This window comes from Lepidochelys kempii, chromosome 12 (genome assembly GCF_965140265.1).
Source record: "Lepidochelys kempii isolate rLepKem1 chromosome 12, rLepKem1.hap2, whole genome shotgun sequence".
Classification (NCBI taxonomy): domain Eukaryota; kingdom Metazoa; phylum Chordata; order Testudines; family Cheloniidae; genus Lepidochelys; species Lepidochelys kempii.
The window spans coordinates 3,744,169-3,759,716 of record NC_133267.1 but is presented as its reverse complement, the minus strand read 5'-3'; the positions used below and the strand labels follow the sequence as shown (position 1 = coordinate 3,759,716).

At 49.4% G+C, this 15,548-nt stretch overlaps 1 protein-coding gene across 2 annotated transcripts in view; it reads left to right on the top strand.

Moving 5' to 3' along the window:
* The window catches only part of AARS1 (alanyl-tRNA synthetase 1), a 49,544-nt gene that overhangs the window by 29,645 nt on the left and 4,351 nt on the right, over window positions 1-15,548 (top strand). For both annotated transcript variants that reach the window (XM_073307194.1, XM_073307193.1), the window contains exons 15-20: window positions 860-1,044; window positions 1,142-1,250; window positions 2,339-2,452; window positions 3,011-3,130; window positions 3,869-3,955; window positions 10,998-11,111. In XM_073307194.1, coding sequence (XP_073163295.1) covers window positions 860-1,044; window positions 1,142-1,250; window positions 2,339-2,452; window positions 3,011-3,130; window positions 3,869-3,955; window positions 10,998-11,111 — 729 coding nt within the window. The remainder of the gene's footprint in view (window positions 1-859; window positions 1,045-1,141; window positions 1,251-2,338; window positions 2,453-3,010; window positions 3,131-3,868; window positions 3,956-10,997; window positions 11,112-15,548) is intronic.

Here is a 15,548-nt window from a genome sequence, read left to right as displayed (position 1 = left end):
GGAGAGGGTTGGGGTGCAGGCTCCAGGCAGCGCTTACTTCAAGTATGTCCCTCATCCAGCTCCTACATGGAGGCGCGGCCAGGCAGGTCTGCGCGCTTCCCCATCCATAGGCGCCACCCCTGCAGCTCCCATTGGCTGCGGTTCCCGGCCAATGGGAGCTGCGGGGGCGGCGCCTGGGGTGGGGCAGTGTGCAGAGACCCCTGGCTGCCCCTATATGTAGGAGCCAGAGGGAGGACATGCTCCTGCTTCCAGGAGCTGTACAGAGCGGGGCAAGTCCCCGACCCTGCTCCTTGGCTGGAGCAGGGCAAGCCCCAGACCCCGCTCCTCGGTGGGAGTTCGAGGGCCAGATTAAAACCTCTGGAGGGTCGGATGCGGCCCCTGGGCCATAGTTTTCCCACCCCTGCTTTGGTGGGATGGCCAGTAGAGTACTCATGATTACTGTTCTCCAGGTTTGGAAAAGCACACTGGTGTCAGCATGGAAGCTGCACCAGGGCCAGAGAAACTGGGAGCCCCCCGCCTCCAATCACTAGTGTGGACACAGTCCCCTACAAATCCAGCTGTGTCCTTCATGCTACCCACTCAGCACCTTGATGAGCCATTAGCCATAGGCTAATTTGGATGCTGAAATCTGTCAGGCTATGAATCTAACTCTCTAAGCAGTGGTTAGCACAGAACAGGTGTATGTCTCAGAGGAGAAGGTGTGAGAGTTGAGGCTGCTCACCCAGAGACAAATACAACTCTTGCTTGTTGAAAGTGAGATAAAAAGTTCTGATGCTTTGGTTACAGCGGTTAACCTGTATCTGCATTTCCGTCTGTGCTGGCAGTGCCCATCTGATCCCCCTTGTTTTGCCCTCCCCAGACTGTGTATGCCAAGGATTGCCCTCTGGCAGCAGCCAAAGCTATCCAGGGCTTGCGGGCTGTGTTTGATGAGACATACCCTGATCCTGTGCGTGTCGTCTCCATTGGCATCCCTGTGGAGAACATGCTGGCCGATCCCTCCAGCGCCGCTGGCTCCATCACTTCTGTCGAGTTCTGTGGAGGGACGTGAGTATCTGAACAGAAGGAGGATGGAGTGGGAGGAGGGTAGTGATAGGATTTTTAGCCATCTCATCTTGGGGGCCCATGTCTGTTCTTTCCAAAGACACCTGCAGAACTCAAGCCATGCTGGCCCTTTTGTGATTACCTCTGAAGAAGCGATTGCTAAAGGCATCCGGAGGATAGTTGCGATCACTGGTGCTGAAGCACTGAAGGTAAGTTGAGAGAGAAGGGGGATCATTTTGAAATCCAAGTCCTGTGAGTAGCCCCCTGGAGCATGTGCGTGTGGCAACCCCATTGTGGACAAGAGATTTTAATCTGTATTAAAGATTAAGAGCCAGATCCTCCACTGGGTTTAAATGGTTCTTGCACCACTGACTCCACTGGGGTGATACCACTGAGCACTTGACCCCAGGTCCCTGCAGCATTTACAGCTTCTAACTTTAGCTTCAGAGCTGCAGGTCCGATGGGTGAAGTGAGCGATTCCCTTGCAGATCTAGGAGAACTGTGCAGGAGGTTCCCTGGCCAGGCCTCCTGGGGAGCCTTCCATGTAACACTATTGCACACCCTCCAGCTGTCTGTCAGACTGGCAGTGTAGCGGGAGACTATGAAGAGTGATTACAGTGTCTGATTTCCTGCCAGGCCATGCCAAGCCATGTTGGTGGGAGGAAGTATGGCAAAGGATGGTGACAGGGGTGAGAGAAATGGAGGAGAAATGCTTCCTGCTATATTTGTAGCAGCTGTACTTCCATTCTTGGGCTGGTGTCTTATGGGACAATGCTTTCCCAGGGAAGTAGTTCAACTCTTGGTACGATAGATCTGTAAGTGTTCTCTGCACTTACTGAGCAAATGGCACAAAGAACACGGCCCTGGAGCAGAGCTGTGGAGAGAGAGCTCTTGGGACAACCACTGTATTGTCAGCCGCAATTAATTATGTGAACAAAGACTAAACATCACAAGAGTTCCAGTCCTCATGCTGTGGGGTGTAAACTGGTCCCATGCTGGTGTCAAGAGGGCATTTTTCCTCCAGGGTCAGTGAGGTGCATCTATGTGGGGTGTAATGGCTTTCTCTGAAGCATCTGACATAGGCCAGTACTAGGAGGGGAGTGGCAGGTTCTGGGCATGAGATTGGCTAATAGACAAGCACTGCCTTGAACTCTGCTGCTGAGATATCTTTATTGTAGCTCCCTGTGGGAACATCTCTCGTGGGTTGTAGTATTTCTGTCCTTTGTCACATGGTGTTGGACAGCCCAGCGCTCGGTAGCCCTCATATGAAGCTAAGACCTGAATTCTGCTCTCTCAGGCACTACGAAATGCAGACAGCCTCATGAAATCACTCTCTGCGTTGGATGCCAAAGTGAAGGTCCAGACCGCTCCCAACAAGGATGTGCAGAAGGAGATTGCAGACCTCAGTGAGGTAGGGTGGGCACCCCAGCCACTCTGGGAGCATTGCATCAGACTGGCAGGAGCAGAGAAGAGTGAGATGCCTTAGCCTGGGTTCTTAAAAAAAAGCAAGTCACTTAGCTGTCGTAGAACCAAGGGCGCATGGGACCTGTGTCCAGTGCCTAAAGTGCTGATTGGGGAACCTGGGTTCAATTCCCTGCTCTGCCAAGGTCTCGTGTGGCCTTGGGCAAGTCCCTGGATCTCTCTGTGCCTCAGTCCCCATTATTCCAATAGCAGTAATAGCCCTGTCCTGCCTCACCTGGGTGTTGAGGGGCTAAATCCGTTAGAGGTTGGGAGGCACTCGGACACTATGGTGATGGAGGCCACAGAAGTATTCTAGGTGGACCGTGCAGTGCAGATTGAGCAACTGCCACCTTGTTCTCTGTCTCATGTGTGACGCTGGGAAGGAAGTTTCGTGCTGGGTGCTCTGCTTGAGTGGCTTTTTCATCAGTTCATTAGGGTGGGGAGCACAGAAACCTCAGCCTCCTGTTATGGTAGGCCTAGAGCCTGAACCCCCCTCTTCTGCTTCCAGACACTGGCTACCGCAGTTATCCCACAGTGGCGGAAGGATGAGCTGAGAGAGGCGCTTAGAGCACTGAAGAAAGTTATGGATGACCTAGACCGCACAAGCAAAACAGACATCCAGAAACGAGTGAGCCACTAGCCCAGCTGGATAACACTGGTGGGATGGGGGGTCCTGTGGACATGCGTGTGGGCTCTGCTTCCTGCTCCCAACCCAAATAAATATATGCTCCCTGAGGAAGGGGCCTGTGCTGCCTAAATGCAGCGGTCTAGCTGACACCCACCTTTTCTAGTCATGGTCTCTGTTTTCCCCTTCGCAATCTCCTCTTTCTTTCCCCCACCTCCGCAGCTACCTGGGGGGAGTGAGGTTGGACAGTCCTCTGTAGCAGTAATAAATGTTTTCAGCTGACCACCAAGGGTGCTGTTGGACAAATGGTCTGCCCCTCTGAAACTCAGCCGCCCCTTCTGCTGGCCAGAAAGGTGGGTGAGCCATGTTAGCGCCTGGAAAATGCTTCAGGGCCAGCCCAGGGCCTGATGTGGGATATTTATGGGTTGCAGCTGAAGGGACTGGTACTTATTGCTTCTGACTCCATGTGGTAACTGATGACTGTATTTGGGAGGCTGTACAGCACAATCTTCTCTTGGGTCACATACACAGATCTTCCGCTGTACACACTCAAGGGTTATATTGCTGTCCTGGCTGGCCCAGTGTTTGGGTCCGTGCAGGACTGGGGCAGAATGATCAAGGAAGGGGAGATGGGGAGTTCCAGTTGGCAGAGGTTTGAAATCTTTCCCTTACACTAATGGACCTCCCGTGTCCCGGCGACACGCACCAATTTACAGTCTGACTGTCTGCTTGTTCTCGCAGGTACTGGAGAAGACCAAGCAGCTCATTGACAGTCATCCTAACCAGCCACTGGTGGTCCTGGAATTGGAGAGTGGAGCTTCAGCAAAGGTAATCCAGCTACCAAGGCAGAACAGCCTGTCCAGGCCCCCTCCATACACATGGCTGGGGAGCTTGGAACCTAGCCTCTGAATCTCTGCTCTGGGCAGACACAGTTCCACAGTGTACTCATTACACAGCCTGTTTGAGAGCCTCCATCCGGGGGCACAGACTAGGGTGGGGAGTGGTGTGTGCTGCTGCTCATGTGCTGGGTCTCTGCACCCCTCCTTCTGATTTAACTAAGCCCACCCTAAACATAAACAGAACAGTGAGGATCTCTGTTATTTGTCGTCCTAGCTCTCCTCTCCTTCCACATCCCAGCTTCCAGACACTGGCTGAGGATGGGGATCCCTTCAAAAATCTCTCAATGACTTTCCTAAGTGACCCAAGTAAGGGTAGCCCAAGGAGGTAGCTAGAATAAGAGGGAAATACAGGCTAGAAACATTCTGACCAGGAAGATTTGCAGAGAAGAGGCGGAAGCTCTGTCACATGGGACGCTGAAAGCTAGCCAGGTGAGTGCAGTGTGTCCTGTGCTGGCCCCTTGCGCTTGTCCTAGGCTCCACCTAGTCCCTGCCTTGGGAAGAGTGGTGTGTCATTCTCCAGCTCTGATTTCTTGGATTCTGTAGCCTGTCCAGCTGGTTTTGTTACAAGCAGGGACAAGCTTGTTTCCCATCCCCCTCCACCTCCAGTAGCCACGAGTTGAATCCATTCTTTCGTCTTTGCAGTGCTTGTTTGGCTGTGCTGGTTGAGCTCTACCACTGCCAAGCACCAGTTGTAAATGGACAGTCATGGTAAATGAGGCTGCAGCCATCCACTTTGAATGCCCCTATTAAACTTCTCCATGGACAGCCTCCCAGCTGATCTCGTTCTAGCCATCCCTCCTGTCAGTTTCAGGGCAACTGCACCTCTTTTCCCCCCTTCTGGTCCCTGGAGGCCACTCACTCTAGACTTCCATCTCCCAGCCCTCACCTCTCCTGAGCAGAGACCTGCATTGTACTCCCTCCTGACGAGGGGACCTTTAAGGCTGCTCTCCTCCCTGCCTGCACTGTGATATCTCCAGCAAACCAGACTGCCTACAAGGCCAGTGTATGCACTTTGCCTTCTCTGCAGAGGATATGCCCAGTGCATTGCCTGCAGTTATAAGTTATCAGGCAGCCCTTTCTGAGCAAGTGCCTTTATTTTTAAGAGAGCATTACAGAGAAATCTTTTTTTTTTTTTTTTTTTTTTTAAAAGAACCCACAGGCATGCTAAAAAGCTCATCAGAGGTCACCCCAACTCCAGCCTCAGGCTCTGGTAGGTGTTAGTCCTTCAGAACCCACAAATGGGTTTTCCCTGTAGTGACAAGTTCATAACTGTCTCTGACTCAAACCAGACCCAGGCTGGCAGTTCAGAGGCCTGAGCTATATAAAGAAATGGCTGATCTCCAGTCTCTGGGTGATCAGCAGGTGACCCTGCCTTAGACAATGACCCATGCCTTAGATCCTGGCTTCCAAAGGCTGGGATTTTGCATAACTGGAGATGGAGGAAATTGTAATAACCTCGCATTGGGAGTCTGCAGGAAATCTACTGAAGACTTCTTGTCCCCAGAGTCCATTGTTTGGTACATTTTCAATATAGTTCTTGGAGCTCCCAGGCCTCCCCACCGATCTAGAGAGCCATACAATCTGGTCCACAATAATACATCGAGTTAATATAATAAGGCTTTCAAAGATATTGCTGGAAATTGCCCTATCTGTCACAATTCCAGACACCCACTTACACAGCCCTTGTCTCCACAGTATCTGCAGGCCTGTTGGCTTCTGTGCAGAAGGAGAACATTGTTCTGGATCTAGAATTCTTTTTTGGGGCCATTACTGCGATCTAAACAGATGTTGCATCTCCCTTGCTGTGTTCCATCACCAGAGTCCAGGAGCCTTTCTCCATTGTGCTGGTGGCATGTCCCTTGTGTAGTAATATGCTGGCGGTGCCCGCTGGGGGATGGCGCACACAGTGGGATTACAGCCATCACATCCTGACAGTGCCTCCTGGGCTGGCAGCATCTAACAGTACAGTTGGAGTCGTGTGCATCAGCTTATCCACACACACAGCCTGTTCTGGGAGTTCTGTAAGTACACCAGATCTTTCTCTGAGTGAGGGAGCTCCATCTCCTTTGGAAAGACTTGGTGCCTGGTGCTCAGGGACTTATTTCTTGCCAGTCCATGCAGCCTCTCTGCTCCCACCCTCCATGCAGCCCACTTCTGCTGACTAATAGAATCATAGGAATGGAAGGGACCTCGAGAGGTCATCTAGTCCAGTTACCTGCTCTCATGGCAGGACTAAGTATTATCTAGACCTTTCCTGACAGGTATTTCTCTAACCTGCTCTTAAAAATCTCCAATGATGGAGATTCCACAACCTCCCTAGGCAATTTATTTCAGTGCTTAGCCACCTTGACAGGAAGTTTTTTACTAATGTCCAACCTAAACCACCCTTGCTGCAATTGAAGCTCGTTGTTCCTTGTCCTATCCTCAGAGGTTAAGGAGAACAATTTTTCTCCCTATTCTTTGTAACAACCTTCTATGATTCTATGATAACAGTTTTCAAGTACATAAAATATCAGGGTTGGAAGGGACCTCAGGTCATCTAGTCCAACCCCCTGCTCAAAGCAGGACCAATCCCCAACTAAATCATCCCAGCCAGGGCTTTGTCAAGCCTGATCTTAAAAACTTCAAAGGAAGGAGATTCCACCACCTCCCTAGGTAACGCTTTCCAGTGCTTCACCACCCTCCCAGTGAAAAAGGTTTTCCTAATATCCAACCTAAACCTGCCCCACTGCAACTTGAGACCATTACTCCTTGTTCTGTCATCTGCTACCACTGAGAACAGTCTAGATCCACCCTCTTTGGAACCCCCTTTCAGGTAGCTGAAAGCAGCTCACAAACCCCTCCACCCCCATTCTTCTCTTCCGCAGACTAAACAAGCCCAGTTTCCTCAGCCTCTCCTCATAAGACATGTGTTCCAGTCCCCTAATCATTTTTGTTGCCCTCCGCTGGATGTTTTCCAATTTTTCCACATCTTTCCTGTAGTGTGGGGCCCAAAACTGGACACAATACTTCAGATGAGGCCTCACCAGTGTCGAATAGAGGGGAACGATCACATCCCTTGATCTGCTGGCAATGCCCCTACTTATACAGCCCAAAATGCCATTGGCCTTCGTGGCAACAGTGGCACACTGTTAACTCCTATCCTGCTTCTCGTCCACTGTAATCCCTAGGTCCTTTTCTGCAGAACTGCTGTGAAGCCATTCGGTCCCTAGTCTGTAGTGGTGCATTGGATTCTTCCATCCTAAGTGCAGGACTCTGCACTTGTCCTTGTTGAACCTCATCAGATTTCTTTTGGCCCAATCCTCTAATTTGTCTAGGTCCCTCTGTATCCTATCCCTACCCTCCAGCGTAGCTACCTCTCCTCCCAGTTTAGTGTCATCTGCAAACTTGCTCAGGGTGCAATCCACACCATCCTCCAGATCATTAATGAAGATATTGAACAAAACCGGCCCAAGGACCGACCCCTGGGGCACTCCACTTGACACCGGCTGCCAACTAGACATGGAGCCATTGATCATTACCCGTTGAGCCCGACAATCTAGCCGCTTTCTATCCACCTTATAGGCCATTCATCCAGCCCATACTTCTTTAACTTGCTGGCAAGAATACTGTGGGAGACGGTGTCGAAAGCTTTGCTAAAGTCAAGGAACAACACGTCCACTGTTCCCCCCTCATGAGCCAGTTATCTTGTCATAGAAGGCAATTAGATTAGTCAGGCATGAATCCATGTTGACTGTTCCTGATCACTTTCCTCTCCTCTAAGTGCTTCAGAATTGATTCCTTGAGGACCTGCTCCATGATTTTTCCAGGGACTGAGGTGAGGCTGACTGGCCTGTAGTTCCCAGGATCCTCCTTCCCTTTTTTAAAGATGGGCACTACATTAGCCTTCTTTCAGTCATCCGGAACCTCCCCCGATCGTCATGAGTTTTCAAAGATAATGGCCAATAACTCTGCAATCACATCTGTCAACTCATTTAGCACTCTCGGATGCAGCACATCCGGCCCCATGGACTTGTGCTCATCCAGCTTTTCTAAATAGTCCTGAACCACTTCCTTCTCCACAGAGGGCTGGTCACCTCCTTCCCATGCTGTGCTGCCCAGTGCAGCAGTCTAGGAGCTGACCTTGTTCGTGAAGACAGAGGCAAAAAAAGCATTGAGTACATTAGCTTTTTCCACATCCTCTGTCACTAGGTTGCCTCTCTCATTCAGTAAGGGGCCCACACTTTCCTTGACTTTCTTCTTGTTGCTAACATACCTGAAGAAATCCTTCTGGTTACTCTTAACATCTCTTGCTAGCTGCAACTCCAAGTGTGATTTGGCCTTCCTGATTTCACTCCTGCATGCCTGAGCAATATTTTTATACTCTTCCCTGGTCATCTGTGCAATCTTCCACTTCTTGTAAGCTTCTTTTTTGTGTTTAAGATCAGCAAGGATTTCACTGTTAAGCCAAGCTGGTCGCCTGCCATATTTACTGTTCTTTCTACACATCGGGACGGTTTGTCTCTGTAACCTCAATAAGGATTCTTTAAAATACAGCCAGCTCTCCTGGACTCCTTTCCCCCTCATGTTATTCTCCCAGAGGATCCTGCCCATCAGTTCCCTGAGATTGTCAAAGTCTGCTTTTCTGAAGTCCAGGGTCCGTATTCTGCTGCTCTCCTTTCTTCCTTTTGTCAGGATCCTGAACTCGACCATCTCATGGTCACTGCCTCCCAGGTTCCCATCCACTTTTGCTTCCCCTACTAATTCTTCCCTGTTTGTGAGCAGCAGGTCAAGAAGAGCTCTGCCCCTCTTTGGTTCCTCCAGCACTTGCACCAGGAAATTGTCCCCTACACTTTCCAAAAACGTCCTGGATTGTCTGTGCACTGCTGTATTGCTCTCCCAGCAGATATTGGTGATTGAAGTCTCCCATGAGAACCAGGGCCTGCGATCTAGTAACTTCCGTTAGTTGCCGGAAGAAAGCCCTGTCCACCTCATCCCCCTGGTCCGGTGGTCTGTAGCAGACTCCCACCACGACATCACCCTTGTTGCTCACACTTCTAAACTTAATCCAGAGACTCTCAGGTTTTTCTGCAGTTTCATACCGGAGCTCTGAGCAGTCATACTGCTCTCTTACATACAGTGCAACTCCCCCACCTTTTCTGCCCTGCCTGTCCTTCCTGAACAGTTTATATCCATCCATGACAGTACTCCAGTCATGTGAGTTATACTACCAAGTCTCTGTCCCCTCTTTCTTCTTTTCTCAGACTAAACAAACTCAATTTTTTCAATCTTCCCTCATAGCTAGTTTCTAGACCTTTAATCATTTTTGTCGCTATTCTCTGGACTTTCTCCAGTTTGACCACATCTTTCCTGAAATGTGGTGCCCAGAACTGGACACAGTACTCCAGCTGAGGCCTAATCAACACAGAGTAGAGCAGAAGAATTACTTCTTGTGTTTTGCTTACAACACCCCTGCTGATATATCCCAGAATGTTTGCTTTTTTTCCAACAGTGTTACACTGTTAGCTCATATTTAGCTTGTGGTCCACTATGACCTCCAGATCCCTTTCCGCAGTACTTCTTCCTAGGCAGTCATTTCCCATTTTGTACGTGTGCAACTGATTGTTCCTTCCTAAGTAGAGTACTTTGCATTTGTCCTTGAATTTCATCCAGTTTATTTCAGGCCATTTCTCCAGTTTATGCAGATCATTTTGAATTTTAATCCTATCCTCCAAAGCACTTACAACCCCTCCCAGCTTGGTATCATCCACAAATTTTATAAGTGTGCTCTTTCTGCCATTATCTAAATCATTGATGAAGATATTGAACAGAACTGGACCAAGAACTGATCCCTGTGGAACCGCATTTGGTATGCCCTTCCAGCTTGACTTGAACCACCGACAACTATTCTCTGGGAATGGTTTTCCAACCAGTTATTCACCCACCTTTATAGTAGCTCCATCCAGGTTATATTTCCCTAGTTTGTGAGACAGTATCAAAAGCCTTACTTAGATATACCACATTTACGCTTCCCTCTATTCACAAGGCCTGTTACCATGTCAAAGAAAGCTGTTAGCTTGGTTTGACACGATTTTGTTCTTGACAAATCCATGCTGTTACTTACCACCTTATTATCTGCTCGGTGTTTATAAAATGATTGCTTAGTTATTTGTTCCATTATCTTTCCGAGTACTGAAGTTAAGCTGATTGGTCTGTAATTCCCCGGGTTTTCCTTAGTCACCATTTTTTAGTGTGGCGCTATATTTGCCCTTTTCAGTCCTCTGGAATCTATCCCATCTTCCATGACTTTTCAAAGATAACCAGTAATGGCTCAGACATCTCCTCAGTCAGCTCCTTGAGTACTCTAGGTATCACTTTTTATCACTTTTCAGGTCTTGCAGGCCACAACAGAGGGTCTCAGTCTCCCTGTGCAGGTTCCCCATCACCCACCCCAAGCTGTATGCATGCTAAGAAGGTGGTCATTTCCTCACTTTGTTCTGAGCAGCTCTCCCCTCTCCTCGCTTATACCCACTTGCAAACCATGGTTTCACTGGTTTTGTGGCTGAAGAGCTGCAGATTTATGAGGCCTCAAGTGACCAAAGACAGGGAACTGAATGAGGCTGAGAGTTCGGTATGGACTGGGGAGCTGGCGCAGCTCGGGGGTAGAGTCTGTGTGGGCTTCAGAAGCACAGTACTCCAACTCTAGAGGATCCATGCAGCCTACGCTGCACTCCTGGGAATCTGAGTGCTGCAAAGGTGCTCCTCGCTGCTTCAAGGCAAAATGCATGAGGAAGGTCTTGATCCAGGATCTCGGCCTGGCAATGGCTTGTGTCAAGTTATCTTCAGGGCCACGGGGGACCGTCCTGGCTGGGACTGCAGAATAACCTGTGTGGGAGCTTGTAATGTGCAGTGTGTTCCTAGGCCAGGTGGAAGGTATGCTGGGATGGACTGGCTCTTGCCATTTCTCTGTATATGTATGTGTCACTCCACAGGCCCTGAATGAATCTCTGAAGCTATTCAAGGCTTATTCCCCTCAGACTGCAGCCATGCTCTTCTCAGTGGATAATGAAGCTGGAAAGATTACCTGCTTATGCCAAGTACCTCAGGTAGTACCGTGTGTGTGTGCCCATCCATGTGCCCACCCTGCAGCCATTCAAATGGAGTGTTAGAGCACTCACCACCAGCTGGGGGCCACTACAGGATTTCTGCACCCCTCATGCACAGGGAGTGTCTGTAATGGGGACTGCACCATGTAAGACAGTGGTCCCCAAACTGTGGGGTGCACCCCACTGGGAGGGCACAGAGGAAGGTTTGGCGGGGCCCGGGCTAGCCCCCTTGGGGAGTGGGGAGGCAGTGCCACCCAACCCCGCCACACCCCCAGCTGTGACCACAGCTTTGGCCCCTTTCCCCCTGGGTGGGTGGGGCAACCCTGAAAAGTTTTTGGGGACCACTGTTGTAAGACAAGAGATCAAAAAATGGGAACAGACACTGCCCTTGAATTAGGATCCTATAAAATGGGCAGCTGCTACTGAGGAAAGAGGCTCTGAAGGAGTATTACCTGGTGTTTCCTCTCATTCCTGTCCTCTTGCTCTGACTGCGCCCCTTCAGCCTTGCACTGGCATCCAATGGCATATTCCAGTTTTTTGTTCTGTTACTGGTGCAAGTGCAGGGCTTTGTCCTGCTAGAAAGAGCAAACCAAGAGTCTGAGCTTCCTGAGGTGACACGAGCTGTAGATGCTGGAGCCAGGCTTGGGCATTGCAGAGTGGCAGGTGCGAACTATATGCAGTGAAGATTCCATGAGTGAGAGCTCCCTGCTCCAGTAAGGAACGTGTGTGTCGGCTGCTTTGCTTGGCACTTTAATTGTGTGCCAGTGGTCCCAAGATCTGCTTGAGAGGGAACTGGGTCAGGCACAAGGTGCGAAAGGGATGCCATACTGAAGAATAACTTCAGTAATTCAGTCCAATTTAAGGACAAACCTCCTGGGTAGTTTCAGGGCTATACAACGGGGGTTATTCAGAAACAGCTATTCTGGCATAATGCCACATTCATCTGGAATAAGAGTACCTTGTTGCTAGTGTAGTGTAACCTACTTTGAAAGCTGTTCCTGAAACACACTGTGTAGACAAGCCTTCAGACTGAAATCTCTGGATCAGGCTCATGGCCATTCATTAGATGAATTCCACTCACCTCTCTTTTCCCTGTTTTCCATGATGCTCATTTTCCCCCCCTTCTGCACCTTCCCCCATGTTCAGTTGGCTCTCTCTTTCCCATCTCACTGATATACTGGGGTGGGCCCTTTCACCCTGGATGCTGTATTTATAGACCATGTGAAGTACTAGGCTTCTCGTCCCCCAGCCCCTCTTTCCTCTCTCCAGGATGCGCTTAATGTAAACCAGTAGTTCTCAACCAGGGGTACGCAGAGGTTTTTCAGGGATACAGCAACTCATCTAGAGATTTGCTTAGTTTTACGACAGGCAACATAAAAAGCACTTGTGAAGTCAGTACAAACTAAAATTCTTCTTCAAGTTGTGTCCCTGTGGGTGTCAGTGAGTCCTTGTGCCGCAGATCAGAGATTTTAGGTAACAGTGCTCGGTTGGGTCGTGCATGCGCAGTAGTCTCGTGGTGACGTTGGCACCTCATGTAGCGCGCACACGACCCAACCCTTTCAGTTCCTTCTCTACGTTCTCAGCTGCAGACAGAGCTCAGTGGCACTGCTGCCTCTTCATTTTTCTCTTTCTAGAAATAAATTTGTTTTAGATTGTAGTTGTATAGTTCTTAGCTAGTTAGTACATAGACTCTTAACTAGTCAGTTATTCAAAATTTTTCTGTTTCTTTTTGTGTGTATGTGTATATATATAAATAGAGAGAGAGAATTTTCACTCGTTTTCCAATTGGGAAACTTTAGCGGACATGATGCCCGGCTTGCCTGGATTTTAAAAATGTGAATCTTGCCATGAGGCAATGCCTATCTCCAACGCCCACGCACAGGGTGTCTGTTGTTTGAGGGAGACCCATGTCCCCCAGAAATGTGCACATTGTAGCAACCGGAAGGCTGGGGCAAGGCGTGACCGAGATCTCCGCCTCAAGATGATTTTGATGAAAAAATCTCTTCAGCCTCCTCAGGAAACCAAATCCACATCGGCAGAGACTCTAAGAGCAAACCCTCTAATAACGGGAGTGCTCAGTCTTCCAAACCATCTAGGAAGTGAGTCATGACCCCCCCCCCCCCCAAAAAAAAAAAAAAAGGAACACTCAGAAAAAGAAGAGGTCCCCGGTGAGGTTGATATCCTTGATGCCGAGCTCATCTACAGTGAGAACCTTTGAGGCTCCGAAGCATCATCCCCTTGTGGACGGTCCCTCTGCCAAGCCCCACTACACTAACATGGAGTTGAGATGCGCATGCCTCCTTCACGGCATTGACCACTCCAGTGTGGAACTCGGCACTGACACCAGTTCCTCTGGCAATGCTGCCACCATCTGCACCGACTCATTTGTTGGCACCGGCAGACAGACTGAGAATGGCACTGATCATCTCGACAAAGGTGGACCGCAATAATAGCGCGGCACCAGCCACATCTGCACCACCACAGTTTCTGCATCAGAAAGACACAGTGGTCTCATCGGTACTGCAGTCACCACTGCTCAGCACCGAGCAATCACCGGGCCAATGTGCCTCACAGTCTCTCCATAGTGATGAAGAGGGAGGATGCACAGGGTAGCCAGTTCTCCTCCTAGCATTCTTCGCCTACAGAGAGGAGACCTCCATGGGAAGCTGCCAGAACCAATCCATGCCAATTTCATGAGATGCAACAACGGTATGGGCAACCCTGGCTCTGCCCACTGCCACCTTTCGCTATGCAGTGGCCTCCCTAGGACTCCTGGGCGGCATATAGAGCCCACATACAGATCCTCTACCCCAGCCTGACGGGAAATTAATTCTCCTCCACCTTCCCCAAGTAGGGAAACATCGGAGGCTCGCAAAGGGGTGGCAGAAGAAGAGGAAGAAATTTCAGAACAGGAACAGAAAGGCATTTCACCAGCTCCTAACTCATCTTCCACACCTGATGCGGCCATCATACTACTGCCTCCAGCTACAACAGATGACCTGAAACAGTTTCAGGAACTCTTCAAAAGAGTAGTAGCCAGCCAGGACATTCTGCTTGAGGAGGTGCAAGAGAACCAGCACAAGCTGCTACAAATATTGCAGACATATATATGGCAGACCCCTGCAACTGTACAAGTAAAACTGTACTGCAACCAGTAAAAGGGCTGACAAAGTACTTTGTACCAGCGAAAGGGATGGACTTTCTTTTCTCCCACCCACAACCCAACTCCCTGGTGGTTGAAGCTGCCAACCATCGCAGCAAACAACCCCAATTCCGCTCCACCCCCCTCAGGATAAGGAGCACAAAATATTAGACCTTTTCCATCGTCAAGTGTACTCGTCAGCCACACTCCAATTCAGGGTTGCCAATTACTCAGCCCTCCTGGCAAAATATAACTTTGATAACTATAGCAAGCTGCAAGACTTTCTAGAAGCCCTTCCAGAGGACAAACGTCCCCTGTTCACTGCCATCATGAACAAGGGACAGATAATTGCCTATACAAGTCTATAAGCCTCAATGGATGTAGCAGACACTGCTTAAAGAACAGCGACCACAGCTGTTGTAATACATAAAGCATCTTAGTTACAGCCATCAGGGATCCCAAAAGAGCTTCAATTGAAGGTGGAGGACCTTCTGTTTGACCAGGAAAAGCTCTTCTCTTCTGCACCAAAATGGATGAGGTTTTACATACGATGAAAGGTTCTCAGGACACCCTGTGCACATTAGGCATATACACTCTGCCTAATAAGCAACGCTTGTATACACCATACCAGAAAAGTAGACACACAGCTTTCCAACGCCCACAACAACGGCAATTCGATCACAACAGAAACAAATGTCCACAAAGATGTAAGGCTGCACAAAGCCAGTCCTCGTCTTCTCAACCATCTGCAACCAAGCCACAGTTTTGAAGCCTTGGTTGGGGGGAGGGATAGCTCAGTGGTTTGACCATTGGCCTGCTAAACCCAGGGTTGTGAGTTCAATCCTTGAGGGGGCCATTTAGGGATCTGGGGCAGAAATTGGGGTTTGGTCCTGCTTTGAGCAGGGGATTGGACTAGATGATCTCCTGAGGTCTCTTCCAACCCTGATATTGTATGATTCCCCACAGTACTGCACTGCTCCTACCCCAATTTTTGGCCACAGGCTGCGCCCATTTTACTATGCTTGGGCAGCAATAACAATGAACCAGTGGGTACTGGAGATCATAAGACTGGGTTATGCCATCTTCAGGGACCCTTCTCACAAGGACTTCTTACAACAGGAAGTGAACCATCTCCTACAATTGGGTGCCGTGGAGCAAGTTCTAAATCAATACAAAGGGAGGGGTTTTTACTCCCATTATTTTTTCACCAAAAAGAAAATTGGCGGATGGAGACCCATCTTAGACCTTCAGAAGTTCAACAAATTTGTGCGCAACCACAGATTCAAGATGGTCAC